The sequence below is a fragment of the Phaethon aethereus genome (assembly GCF_964289735.1).
Source record: "Phaethon aethereus genome assembly, chromosome: 2".
In the NCBI taxonomy this organism is placed as follows: Eukaryota; Metazoa; Chordata; class Aves; order Phaethontiformes; family Phaethontidae; genus Phaethon; species Phaethon aethereus.
The window spans coordinates 83,834,719-83,848,735 of NC_138582.1; the positions used below are offsets into that span (position 1 = coordinate 83,834,719).

The 14,017-nt window shown below is 42.4% G+C and overlaps 1 protein-coding gene across 1 annotated transcript; it reads left to right on the forward strand.

Moving 5' to 3' along the window:
- Positions 1 to 3,447: 3,447 nt before the first annotated feature.
- OTULINL (OTU deubiquitinase with linear linkage specificity like) lies at positions 3,448 to 12,291 on the forward strand (the record flags this gene model as incomplete). The annotated part of the gene is made up of 7 exons (XM_081996687.1): positions 3,448 to 3,542; positions 3,650 to 3,681; positions 3,788 to 3,879; positions 7,647 to 7,796; positions 8,579 to 8,707; positions 10,679 to 10,951; positions 12,112 to 12,291. Exons 1-7 carry the CDS (start codon positions 3,463 to 3,465, stop codon positions 12,289 to 12,291), a joined length of 936 nt encoding a protein of 311 aa, XP_081852813.1. The 5' UTR covers positions 3,448 to 3,462.
- Positions 12,292 to 14,017: the final 1,726 nt, after the last annotated feature.

Sequence of the window (14,017 nt, forward strand, 5' to 3'; positions counted from 1 at the left end):
GACTCAAATGTGGGGCTAATCCTTTAGAGACTTCTTGAGTTACTTGTGAAAGTAGCAGATGTTGCAGCTGTCTTTACTCATCTTTTTTCTGGCCTTTTCTGTTCTTTTTTTTTTTTTTTTCCTTCTGCCTGTCTCTCCTGCTGACTTAGTTTGGAGGTAGAAGCTTAAGGTTTGTACTAGCAGGAAGCTGATGGTGTGGCATGAAAAGAAAATACAATGCACTCCTTGCGTTGTAAGATAAACACTGCTATCAGCTCCTACTTCAGAGCTGTTCAACCTCTGTTCATCCAAATTTCTGCTAGGAGCTGTGTAAGAGGTCCCAGGTCTCTGCTCACCTGCGTGGGAAAAGAGTCAGGCCTCCCTGTCCCCACAGTGATGCTCGTGGTCAAAGAGATGTGAGCCCCGGCAGCCGGTCGCTGCGCCACTGGGCTGTCACTGTCTCCTGAGGAACAGGGTGAATTGTGCCCGTATCCCAGAGAATGCATTGGGTTTAAAAATCCATGGGATTACTTTCCTCCCCCTCACCAGTACATTATTAATTTAATTGCTTTTTGGTTTCTGAAGAATTTTGGAGGAGGCAGGGAGAGGGTGGAAAGATCTATTTTAAACTGCCCTCTTCTTTAATTCATATCTTGTTCGTGATGTATTTTTACCAGCAGCGCTTTGCAATCCAGCTGCCACTTCTAAGTGTCATTTACTTGAATAAAAATTGTAATTACATTTCTAAGTGTGTCATTAGCACTGAAAGTAGTAACTGAATCATGAAGTGCTGTTTGAACAGCAGCTTTCCCATGACAGGAAGCTTATGAAGTCCAGGGTATGCTATGCTGTAATATAAGTGTAGCAAAAATACTCAAAATCACTTGTTTGCCAGTTTTCACATCTCCCATTAGGCTTTTTATTAGGGAAATACCTACTTATAAATCCCCCATATTAAATAAAAATGGATGAACAATATTTGGTTATCTCATTTTCTCTGACATTGATGGTGTCTTTTGATTGAAATCTGTAAGCCAGTGCTTCCCAGCGCTCCTCGAAGAATAGTTGCTCATGAACCTATTAAGTATGTGCCTTGAAAGGGGGTTTGTTGGACTCCGGTAGGTTTTTTGCGGGATTAATACCATCAAAAGCTTTTTCAAAAGATTGTTCGATTCAAGTTAAAAGCTCATGCTGATGTAAACCTCCCATCTTTTTGCCAGTAAAAGGGGTAAAGGAAAAAATTTTGCATTCACGTTTTCCTGGTACTCAATAAAGAAAAGTATGTCACTTGAACAGATGGATCAGCTCTCACTTTTTATAGTCCCAGTTTATTGAACATCAAAAGAGGGGTTGTACTGTCATTTTAAGTAATGAAACTAAAGTCTGCTGCATCTTCCTTTTGATACCGTATCCTTAAATTGCTGTTAACAAATTTAATTTGAATCATCATTGGTTTTTGTACAATGGTGTGACAATGTAAATCCAGACTACCCACTGATCCCTGGGCTGAACCACATTTGTAAGCCTTCAGGTACCATTCTAGTTAGCAGAAGATTCAGTTATTTACAGTCCACTGAGGTTTTCCAATGCTGATGTCTTTATCCTGAAGAAAAGAGAGAAGAAATTGCTGTGACCCGATCCTGCCAGGACTGTTGTCTGTGACTAATTCTCAGTTGTTGTTCTCTAGGTAGCAATTTGGGTGTCTCTTAAGGATGTGCCTGTTGGTGTCCGTCAGCAGTAAGTGTGTGTGTGTGCTGTAAGTGGGAGTGTCCTGGTTTTTCCATGAGCTATGCCATTTTCAAACCTTACAGCTAATGTTTTGCTGTCTGTTACCTGGCATCAGTAATAAACATGTCCTGCAGCGTCAGATTTTTGGTCTTTTTGGTTGTGCGTGAACACGTGTCTTGCTTTGCCCTACTTGGCGCGTGCGGGCGTAACCCCCGGTCATGGCAGGTACGCACGTGTTAGTGCAGCACGCAAGTAGAAGCTGTCAGAAGACCCGTCCATCGTCTTACATGTTCACAGCATATGAGTTTTGTGCAAATGGGAACCAGCACCTTAAAAGCTTCTCCAGTTACCTTTTTAAAGTTTATTAACACCTTTTCATTTACAGCTCTTGACCTGCCTTTTGTTCATAGCAGAGATGAAGTCTGGGCCTTGCCTCTGGACAACTTGCATATCACATCCTGTAATAAAACTTCTTCAAACAGAATATTGGAAAAAGCCAAATATCAGCACTGCTCTGTGTATAAGCAACAGTGCTTGTAAAAATGCATACGTAGCTGTTTATCTTGTTGCCAAGGTTGGGATTCACATGTAGCTGTACAGCTGGAGACTTGTCCACAGCGTCCGGGCTTAAGTCCCTTGGAAAATTAAGCCCCGCTTAAACTTCCTGTTAAAGCCAGGAGGGGCAGAAGTTCAACTGACATAAAGCTGTGCTGAATGAGTAATTCACTTTGTGGACTCTCTGGAGAAGAATCTTTTCAGCCTTCTCTGTGGATGCCGTTATAAAAAATTGAGTACTCTTAAAGTTTTGTACTAAATCAATAAATAACTTAATACAGAGCAGCTGTTGATCATAAACTCTGGGGTTTTCATACACTCAAATTTCAGCCAGAGGATAAATTTCTCACTTAGGGAGCAGACAACTGCCTTTGTCAACTATTCAGTCTCTCAATTCTAGGGTTTCTTATCAACAAAAGACAACGAAAACCTTCCCTAACCCTGCCTGTAATGCCAAGAGAGTGACAGAAATGTGTCCTGGTTTACGTCTGTGAAGAACAGTGAGAGCGCACTCCCTTTGTGATGAACTACTGAGCTTTCTACCAAATCCCCAGGGAGGACCTCTCTCCTGAGTTTTAAATTGACCCTAAACTTGCCCAAATTGAGGCGGGAACATTCCTTTAATTCCCCTGGCAGTCATGATGCTTAGTCAGCTAATTTTGCCTTATGTGGCCCATTTGTAGACTACAACTCCCAGGAACCTCTGGTCTTTAAAACCTTGACTTTGTGACAAAGTAATGACAGTACAGGTCTCTGGATCAACACATCCTGAAGCAAAAAAAAAATGTGTTTTGTTACTGAACAGTTGCTTGGATATCAGTCTTCCTGTGAAGCTCCCCACTCCGTTGTAACTATTTATCTAGCCTTCAATGTGTGGAGGAAAGCTTGGAAGTGTGACCCACGTGCATCCAAAACCCTAGAAACTTGAAAAACTAACTGTATAAAATATATATAAAAATATATTCATCTTTTACATTTCATGTGTTCTGTTTCATTTGGAGTGGTATTATACTTGGATGATTTTTCTAAGAAAAATTTGGTTTTTTAAGAAAACAAATAGAAACAAGTATTGCAAAACAGTGACCAGATTTTTTCCTCTCTCTTTTTATCCTTATTTTAGGAAGGCATGAGGTGCGGTCTTGGACAACAGCCACCAAGCAATCCTTGTGTCTCATGTGGCAAAAAGTGAAAGTGCAGCTAATGCTAAGCATGTCTTTCCTTGTTGCTGTTTTTTGGTATTGCAGAAGACTATACAGCTTTTTAGCACAGATACTGAAACGGTAGGTTTTTATTATGCAGACTTTAATCTTCCACACTGTTCCTTATTCAGTAAATATTGACCTTTGACAACAACTCTTTGACGCCTGTTTTATCATTTGGTTTTCAGGTGGAGCAACTACCTTCAGAGAAAACTCATAAGTAATCTTTTTGTTGTCACTTCATATTCCTTAATTCCTGCCTGCCCCTACCCTTTAAATGTAGAACAGCAGAAGGTAACTAATCTGTGAATTAATCCTCAATTTAGGGAATCTCAGTGTGCTGACAGAAGTTGATCTACTTGTTTACAGTGCGAGAGAGTGGAAAGGAGAAACAAAGCAGGCCAAACACATGAGGGAGGTAAGAGTTAAAATTTAATCTCTGCATGAGGATGGCAGGGAGGGAGAGGTACCTGGGAAAGGAACAGCACTCCCGGTGCAAGCAGCCACCGCAGCCAGCAGAGCCTGCTACACCAGCTGGCTAAACTGAAAGCAGAAGGGAGAGCGTGAACATGGGTCTAAATAAAGACTAGAGTAGAGCAGGTCAAAATGTAGATCAGGTTTTAGTCTTGCATCTTCTCCAAATTCCCCCCTGTAGCACCAGCGACCCCTGCAGCAGCTTTAACAGGAAAAATCGTCCTCAGTGCTACAGCCCAAATAACTTGGTCTTAGGTGCTATCTCTTGGCCAGCCCTTGATTTAAGGTTGATTTAACTCTCATTCCGGGGAGGAATGAAACACCACACCCGTTCCTCTTCCAAGCTGTGAAGCTCCACGTGACAGGAGCCAGCGCTTGGCATCCTCCCCAGCAGCCACTGAGACCCCCGTGTCCAGCTGCAGCAGCTGCAGCTGGGGGCAGGCAGGGAAGGAGCTCACATCTGACCTGTCCCGGGTTAGGTCGGCGCTCAGCAGGCAAGGACCAGCGCGCTGGATGGTGGCCATCCCCTGCCTTCATGCAGTGTCCTTCTGCTCCAGCTCTGCGCCCTGGGCTGCAAGCAGGACACACGCAGTTTAACTACACCCGGCAATTCCTGCTGCCTCATACCACAGGCAGCTAGGACTAACAAGTTACCAGTTTCGCAGTTGATGTCCCCGTTGTCCTTAGCACCTCAGTCAGCTGCTGAGGTGTGGCTGGAAACAGCCCTGGGCTCTGTGGGGAGGTGGCAGCCTCTGCTGCTTGTGGGCATCAGCTAATTCTTGGTGATGCTCTTTTCCAATTCTCATCTTTTTTTTTTTTCTTCCATGTTTTTTATTCCTTTCCATGTAAGGTTTCTTTTGGGGGTTGTTTTTTTATTTAACTTTTTTCCTCTTGTATCTTTGAGCTGCTAGCTGTGACTATCTTAATTATTATACTTCTCCCTGGATTTTCATTTTTCTTACCTTGTGTCATTTTAGCTGAAATAGTTTCCCACAGCTTAGTAAGTTGTTTTCATAACTGTGAGACAAGGTGACAGAGTTGTGCTGCACTGAACCAGCTTTGGGTCATGGATAGCTGAACTCCTGAGCCAGATACCTACTAAATTCATAGTTCACCAATGCTAGATAACACTGTTTTCTGTCAGCTCACCAACGTGTTTTTCAGTTGTGTATGTTGTGTGTACATGCTTACACCTAATAGGCAGAAATGGCAGCTGCATTTCCCACAAAAGAGGTATATTACTGCATGTGCAGTGGGCTGTTGGCAGCTATATCTTGGTGGCCGTTAACGGAGGCAACGTGGCAGAGGGCATGGCAGGAGCAGCAGTGCCCTCCAAAGGGCCCTGACCAGTGCTTGAAGCTGCAGCAGTACTGTGTTATCCTAAGTAGTGACAGGGATGGGCCTCCAGGAGCAACACGTGTTTTATGGCTCTGTGTTTCAACTGTGTAAGCCTTAGTCACCAATGCAGGCTGAAAGACTATGGGCTGGGTCTTTACTTTTCCCATAAAATTTCTAACTAAACTGGCTATACCAGTGGTAGAGTAGTAGTATCTGTTGTAGCAAGGTTAGGCTCAAATCCAGTGAATTGGCTAACTGGGACATTATATCTTTGTATCCTCACGGTGTGGCATTTCAAACCAGCACAGGACAAATACAGCATCAGGTCCATGTTTGTGGTTTTCTGATGATGGTGGGGACACTGACCATGAGATGCCAAGAGTGATCAAAAAGGCAGTGGTAAGAGAGACACTGCCTAGCCATCTGCACTGGGCAACAGCTACGGGGTTGAACTTCAGGGTGCTGCCAATGACCTGTTTCATGGATCACCTTTTCAGGGAGCCTTTATGAAAGGAAGCAATCCTTGCCTTCGTACTGAGTAATGCACAAGATCTGCGTCAAAATGTTGCCTTCTAATTTCTATTGCTGGTCTCTGGAACAGGAGACAGCATGTACTTCTATTTTACATCCACGTAAGAACAACAAAGCAAAAAAGAAAATTACCACAATTGCATCCACCCGCAGAAAGGCCAACTCTATAAAAACAAGGAAGTATGTCAAAAAGAAGAGATGAGTATTTATGGTCGGTGTATTTGACATATATATTGCTTTAGGTCATGCTATTGTAATTGCAGAGCAAATGCCTACTGAGAAGGACTTAGGAAAGGCTAAAACAAAGCTGATAAGGCTAAACAACAGCATGAGGGAGTTACGAGAAGAAAGAGGGTATTGTTCAAAATGCTGGAGTCATGTCCAAATGAGGAACAGAGAAAGGATCTGACTTTGCCAGATTAAATTGAGGGAGCGCAGCTCAAAAGACAGCAAAACTTTTGGTAAATTTGCAAACACATACTGGGCAACAAGCCTTTCAGAAAACCCATGAGCCTGGTAGATGGATCAGAGCTGAAAAGGAGACTCAGGGGAGTCTAGTGGATGGCTGGTTATATCTGGTAGACGTTACCACAGTAAAGACCTCTTGAGGTCTCCTGACGTCCTGAACTGGTCTAACGTGCTTGCTGTCCCCAAAATGGGCAGTCCCTTGCTTGTCTCGTGTCTCTCTTTTCCTCGCCTCATTCTAGCTAAACAGTCCCTCTCCCTTTTTTGTGCTGGCTTTTATATCTTCTGTTGGATGTGGTTCACCAAGATGAACCAAGGGCTCCAGGACCTCTGGTGAGGCGGCGGGGAGCTATGTGTGCAAACTGGAAGGTGTCTCTAATCCTAAAATCCTCACTGAGTTTGGATATATCCAGCTTTTCCAGAGTGTGGGTTATATTCTTGGCTGAGAGCATATTTTCTTTTTTGGCTGACCCTGTTTTTAAAGTTTCTTAAGGTCTTGGCAGTCAAGAGAAGCTGAGAGAGACACCTGAGCTTGCTGAAACAGCAGGAAGCTCCCCCAGCAGGAAGGATTCAGTAGGCTTACCCTTACCACAGCCAGTGCAAAGTAAGAGTAGGTGAGACTGTGCAGCCAGATGGTGTTGCGATGGGGTGAGGAAGCAACTGAGGTGAAAGAGGACCAGGAACTGAGACCATCTTCCTGCCCCCATCAGGAAGCAAACTGAGAGACTGATGTGGCAGCCTGTGTAACTGCAGAGTCCTCTTTCCGAGTTAATTCTCTGCCAGTTTATTGATCTGAATTGTCTCGCCAAGGGCTCCAGTAAGAGCCAGAGGTAATGCAGATGAAATACAGGGAGCATGTAGCTGGAAGAAGGTGCATCTGCTTCAGCACAGAGCTGCCAGATCTGCATAGCCTCAGGTCACCATTGCACGATGTATTCAGATCAGTGTAAGGAGATGTTTCTGCCAAAAGGAGTTTTCTCCAGATGCCTGTTCCGGCCCTTTTGCTACTCCATCCCGTGTGTCAGGGTAAGTTGTGAAGTGATCGGGGTTAAAGCTATTATGGCAAAGAAGTCTTTGCTGACCTCTTCTGCTTTGGTTGACCATGAGAATGTTTACACTAGCAACAGTGCAGAGACTGGAGAAAGTCGCTGGGTTTGGAGAGAGTGCACACTCAGTCTTAAGGAGCAGTGCCAGTTTAAGGTGTTTACAAAAACGATGGTGTTAGAACATTTTTGTGTGTATAAAACTTATAAATATACTTGCTCTTTCCCCTAGCCTGCTCTTGTGAGTAGTTTGGAATTGGTCAATTTGAAATCCAAGTCAACGTGGCTTGTGTTTTAAAACATTTATTGGTAAATTATTTTGATCTTTTTTTAGGCATATGAAGAATTGTTTTGGAGCTGTCAGATCAAATATCTGCGACAAGTCAGGAGGGACAATTATTGTGTACTAAGAGCAGTGCTTTTTCAGATATTCAGCCAAGGCATTCCTTTTCCATCATGGATGAAGGAGAGAGATATATTAAAGGTAAAATTAATTTCCTAAATATATGTAATCCAGGTGACCTTGCACTGCAGAAGGAAGCTTTTCTCAATGTGAAAACTGATGTCTGCTGTAGAAGAGAATTGTTACGAGAATTTAAAGAGAAGTTTTTCAAACTCTTTGAACCTTACTTAATTGAAAAAATGTCCCTGATCTAAATGTACCGAAGTGAACATGAATCTAAATGGTAAAAAAAACCAAAGAGTGGATGGATAAATGTTACTGCTGCCCTGCTAGATGTCATTCCTTTAACACAAAAGGATATCTGAATCCTCCTCATCCACATCCGTGCAAAGTGTAGTGGCTTGCTTGGGAGCTGCTGAGCGTGTTGCTGGAGCAACAGGAATCCTGCCTTGGGCTCCAGGAACTCTGGCGAGGCAGCGGGGAGGTATAGGTGCTGCCTGTGGGGACATGTGTGCAAACTGGAAGGTGTCTCTAATCCTAAAATCCTCACTGAGTTTGGATGTATCCAGCTTTTCCAGAGTGTGGGTTATATTCTTGACTGAGAGCATATTTTCTTTTTTGGCTGGCCCTGTTTTTAAAGTTTCTTAAGGTCTTGGCAGTCAAATGCAGCCTCCTTCTTAACATTTCAGTTGTTCTGAAGCTGAACCGTACCACCAGAGGATAGAACCACATCATAAATTAAAATGTGTGTAGACAAGTTTATATAACTTTATAATCTACTTCGTGTTGTGGTTATGATCTCTACTTAATTAGTTTGGGTTTTTGTTTTGTTTTTTGTTTGTTTGTTTTTTTCTTCCCCCCAGCTCCCTGAAAAGCTTTTGTATTCTCAAGGTTGCAACTGGATTCAGCAATACAGCTTCGGGCCAGAAAGATACACAGGTCCCAGTGTCTTTGGTAAATTGCGCAAATGTATGGAGACATTAAAGGCCAATGTGAGTATGTAGGAGGTGGTTGGGGGAAATAAAGCACCAACAAGTGGGTTGAGACCGAGTTAGGGAACTGCTCCTGGTTGCATATTTCTATGGCAGTCAGCCTCCCATCCAGGTTCAGGGAACTGAGCTGCTGGGCAGGCCATGGCCTCTCCTGCAGGGGAATCCCATTTTTGGGGTTCTACTAGGTTAGGTCCTCAGGATCCCCCTGAAAGTTAGGGAGGCCATCCTCCCACACAGCTGTTACTGTGTGACTAGTTGCCCTTGCTGTCAAGTGGCTCCTGCAGTACCTCATTGTTCTGTTTAAAAATAACAATATGCTGTATGAGATCCTCCCGGATTCCCTCCCCAGATGGGAGGGAACAAATAAACAGTGGATTTTCTATTCAAACTATTGTCTTTCCTTTGCTCCCCTCTCCATGAAACATTGTATTTATCCAGTTTTACTATAATTTTTCTCCGTAACCTGAAGCACTTGATTACAAAGTCCTGTCAAGCCTCACTGCCCCCTCTACGCAGCATATCCAGATTGCCTACACTCCCAACCAGGACTATAACTCTTATTTACATATTTAAAACTTGGGGAGTTTTAGTAGCCCCAGGTCTTCTGAAGCAGAGATGAAATATCTGCCTGACAAGACCTTGCACCTTCCTTGAGCTCCTCTGGGGTTTCTGCGTGTTGCGTGAGCTCTGGATGGCTCCCATCTACTTTGCCACAAGCTGTCCCCAGCACACCACCACCCTGTCCTCCCCATCTTCCTCTTGCCAGGCATTTGGTTTGTATGCTCTCCTGGGTCACAGTCACCAAGTGGATACTGGTATTTGCTGGACTCCAGGGTTTTGTCCGAGGTTAGGTTGAACCCCTTCTCTGCAGGCATCCATTATCCCGTATATTAGATCGTAAACCGTTGTTCTACAGTACACCTTACAGTTCTGGGATGTCTTACCACAGCCACAACAGCATATTTTACTGGTATGCATTTAAGCTAGTTCCTTTCATGTGGCCCTGTATATGCAAGCCACACTGATAATAGGGTTTAAAACCTAGTAATTGCTACTTAAAGAAAAACAACAATGGACAAATAAGTCCAACACGAATGGACTTATTTAGCGCTCAAAACAAAGTGTTAGTAATAAAAAGAGGGAATTACAATAGAGATCTGGTCCTTGTCCCTTGCCTGCAACTTTGCTGTGCCACAGTGTCAACTGCCTGTCTTCTTGAGATGTGCCTGGCGGTTCTTGCATACAGTTATTTGTTCTGGTGGCTCTTTGCACTTGCCAGTGCTAGGCTTTTGTTTTTACCTTGTTAAAGTTCTTTGCAAGTTGATGTTCATCTCTTAGCGTGAAGTTTCAAGTCAGCCTGGTGAACAAATCCATACAATTAACAAATTGTTGCAGAACAACTGTATTGTGCATTATACTGTTATTTGGCATGAGGTCTAGCTCCCAGCTTCATTTTATTTTTATAAAGATGCTGTTTGGCCAGTGAGATGGATTTTTGCCCGTTTTCACTAAAAGGGTTCTCTGCTGCCTTTTCCAGCTCCGTTTTCATCTTGCAGGCTGCTGCCTGCAGATGCTGTTGTACCTGGGCCATGTTGGTGAATAAGGCGCTTTACACTTAGGACAGGCTTTTCACTTAGGTAGTAGAGGTCCTCTTGCAAAGGGGCATTAGTAGTTCAGCCACTTGGTCTCATTTTTAACCTGTAAGGAAGGTCTTCAGGAATGGAGGAGGTGATGAGGGATCTGGTTTTCGATTTGGTATTCCTGGGTAAGTTAGATTTTTTTTTTTTTTTTTTTTTTGGTTGCAATGCACAGTTTATGGCCACTTCAACATACAAATGATACAAGCACAGGATTAACTGGAATTCATTTGAATCCCAGTCATTGATACTGGCAATTGTTCCTGTTTTGGAATCTTTCATATTAGATAGAATTCCTAGTAATTTGATTAATATTCTTCTGTGTGCTTTTTAGTGGACTGAAATAAGTGCTACTAAAGATCACGAAGAAAGAGGAAACATGTGTAATACACTCTTTTCTGATGAGAGCAAGGAGCACAAACTGTATGAGGCCATAAAATTCATCATGCTGTACGAAGTTGTTGAAGCCTACGAGCAGATAAAGAACAGGGAAGAACCTATACACAACCTTTTTAGCCTTCTCCTTGCTCGTGATTCTTCATCTGACCCTTTGAGTTTCATGATGAATCATCTGAACTCCATAGGTGACTCTATTTGCCTAGACCAGGTAATGATATAAATGAAAAATAAATCACAAAAGTTATTCCATCTCTGATGTGATTAAGTGGATGTATCATACATCATCTGTGATAACTGGTCTATTTTTTTTATTTAGATGGGATGTGGGGAGGTGGATTGAGGACAGGCATTTATCTTCCAGGAAGAAAACCTGTAGTAGAGTAAAATGGGGTGGACAGTTTTCTGCTGGGCCAGAAATAAATGCTGAAAGCTATCAATGAGATGGTTTAGAGCAATGATACCTTTGATATGTAAAGTAATCTTAGATTATGCAGATTTGACCTGTTGTTTCACTTTTCCTATCTGTTCCACCATGCCAAACCCTCTATCATCACTGTTTTTCCCCCTCTCTTTGGTTCCCATTAGATCTAATGCCTGTTAAGAGTAAGTAATGAGAACTCTATTATTTGTTCTCCTTTTATATAAGATTTTTTTTTAATTTCACATTTAGTGAGGAGTTAAGTACTGACATCTAAGCTCCATACTGCCACTCTGCAAATAGTTTCACTTTCCGTTGGGTGACTTTTTTTTTATGATCAATTTCAGTTATCAAGTCAACTGTTAGATGTTGGAGTCACCTTCAGGAGCAGTTTGATTATAACTGGATATGTTCTGCTCTGTCTGCCTATGCCCAAGGATATGAGCTTTTTCCAAAGCATTTTTACAGATTCAACAATCCTTTGCAACAAGTGTCAATGAAGGCACCAGTTCTCAAGTTTCATATACGTAAAGTACAAATAAATGTTTTCCCTTTTACCATTATATTTCCCTCATGTAGCAAGTGATCACAAGGTGGCAGGCTTCCCATTTTTCAAGGTGTATCAGTCTTTTAATAACTGCTGGTCCCTTCGTGCTCCCCACTAAGCTGGGTGAGCTGGTTTTGGGAGCAGGTTGTGTGTTGTGTGGAAGAGGGATGTTTCCAAAGTGTCAAGTGTGAACCAGAATATCCTCTACATGCAAAAGAGCAGTGGAAGGACTGTTGGAACATTGAGGATACCCTCAAACATTTAATTTTCTTCACTTACAAAAGGACCCCTGCGATTCCTTGTCTACTGTTTGAAGCTATGTGACCTGCCTTAACTTGGATTATCTTCGGTTTAGTTTTCTAAGTCTAGAAATAAATGTCTTACAGACTTCTTTCATCTTTAGGTTGAACTGTGTCTTCTTGGATACTTACTTGAAGTAAAGATAAGAGTTTACAGACTGCATAGGTTTGATACTGAGGAATTTCAAGTAAACTATCCAGATGAATACCGAAGGGAATGGAATGAGATTTCTCTCCTGACAGAGGATGACCACTACTATCACATCCCCCGTTTCAGAACCTGAAGGACCAGTGACTTCTTTTTTCTTTTGTATAATATAGTGAGTGACCAGTTCCAGTGAATTAGATTTCTAATTGGCAGCAGTAAGATTTTGAGAATGCTTGTTAATGATTACAAAATTATTTATGGGCTTATTGTGTAAACATTTTGCTTTCCCATTACAGCTGAATTCACCACCAGTCAGCTATAAAAACCATGAAATATTTTGTTATACTGTCTGGGGGAAAATGTCATATGTGAGTGTCATCAGTCAAAAAAGATTGGACTGCATGACAAAGGCAGCAAAGGTAATGCTGGTTTTTGCATTGCTAGCCTAAGAGTTTACTCTGACATCTCTGGATTGGTTAAATCAAGTTCCTAAAGCAATTACTGCCTTTCCCTTGTCTGTCTCTAGCTAGGGAGGATGAATCACAGAGGAAGCAACTCCCAGGGTCCTGCAGTTTATACTCCAGGCTATTAAACTTGCATTTTCTTGGGGCTACCTGGATTCGGAGGATGTAAACTGGGGCCTCTGTGTAGCTGCTTCAAATCACATGTGGCTTGCCCCGTTGCTGGAACACCTCCCTCCAAGGATGGGCAGAGCAAGCAGCTGTGGGCTGTACTCAGGCACTTGAAATTAAACTGTCTGTACTCAGTACTGGTATCTGAAGGTGAAGAAGTGTTAAACAGGGTGAAAGAACCCCAACACACACATACAAGAATACTGTGCCAGATGAACAGATCTACTTTATAACTGAGGAAACTACACAAGCTTTCCCACACCTAAAATGGGCAATATTAATGCAGCCTAAGGAAGAAGAAGGCTCCAAGGAGACGTTATTGCAGTCTTGCAGTACTTAAAGGAGGCTTCTAAGAAAGATGGGGACAGACTTTTTAGCAGGGCCTGCTGCAATAGGACAAGGGGTAATGGTTTTAAACTGAAAGAGGTAGTTTTAGACTAGAGATAAGGAGGAAATTTTTCACAATGAGGGTGGTGAAACACTGGAAGAGGTTGCCCAGAGAGGTGGCAGATGCCCCATCCCTGGAAATGTTCAAGGTCAGGTTGGATGGGGCTCTGAGCAACCCGGTCTAGTTGAAGATGTCCCTGCTCACTGTAGGGAGCTTGGACTGGGTGACCTTTAAAGGTCCCTTCCAACCCAAACTATTATATGATTCTATGATAATTAATAAGTAACATGCAATAGAGTTTGACTCAGTAGATGTCAGTGGTTTTTGTCAACTTTTGTATCCTTTAAGGGCTGATTTCAACGTTACCTGCCAAGAGATGCCCATATATGCTTTGCAATTCATCTGAGAAAGCTATGCACAGAATACATTCACAAACACTGCCTTTTCAGAAAACATTAATTCTCTATGTGCATTTAGCAGTGTGTGTACATGTTATATCCTCTGTTATATCCTCTTTACTTAAGATTGCTACCTTTAGTTTAGACCTCAGTGTTTGAAGAAGTCTGTCCAAAACAACTAAATGAGATTTACTTTGTTACATGCAACATTTTGCCCAGTTCTGTTTTCTAAAAGAATCAATTTTCTTTTGATTCTTTCTAAAATGACAGGCCTGAATTTGAACAAATACTTAAATGATATAGCAGATCTTGCAAAATATTCGTGAAAAGTTTACAATCCCATAAACATGTGGTTGTATTGATAGAAGTGGGGGTTTATTAAGAAGCAGAGCCTTTCCTTTCTGTATGCTAGAGCTATGGGGACAGGCAGGTTTGCTTTTAACT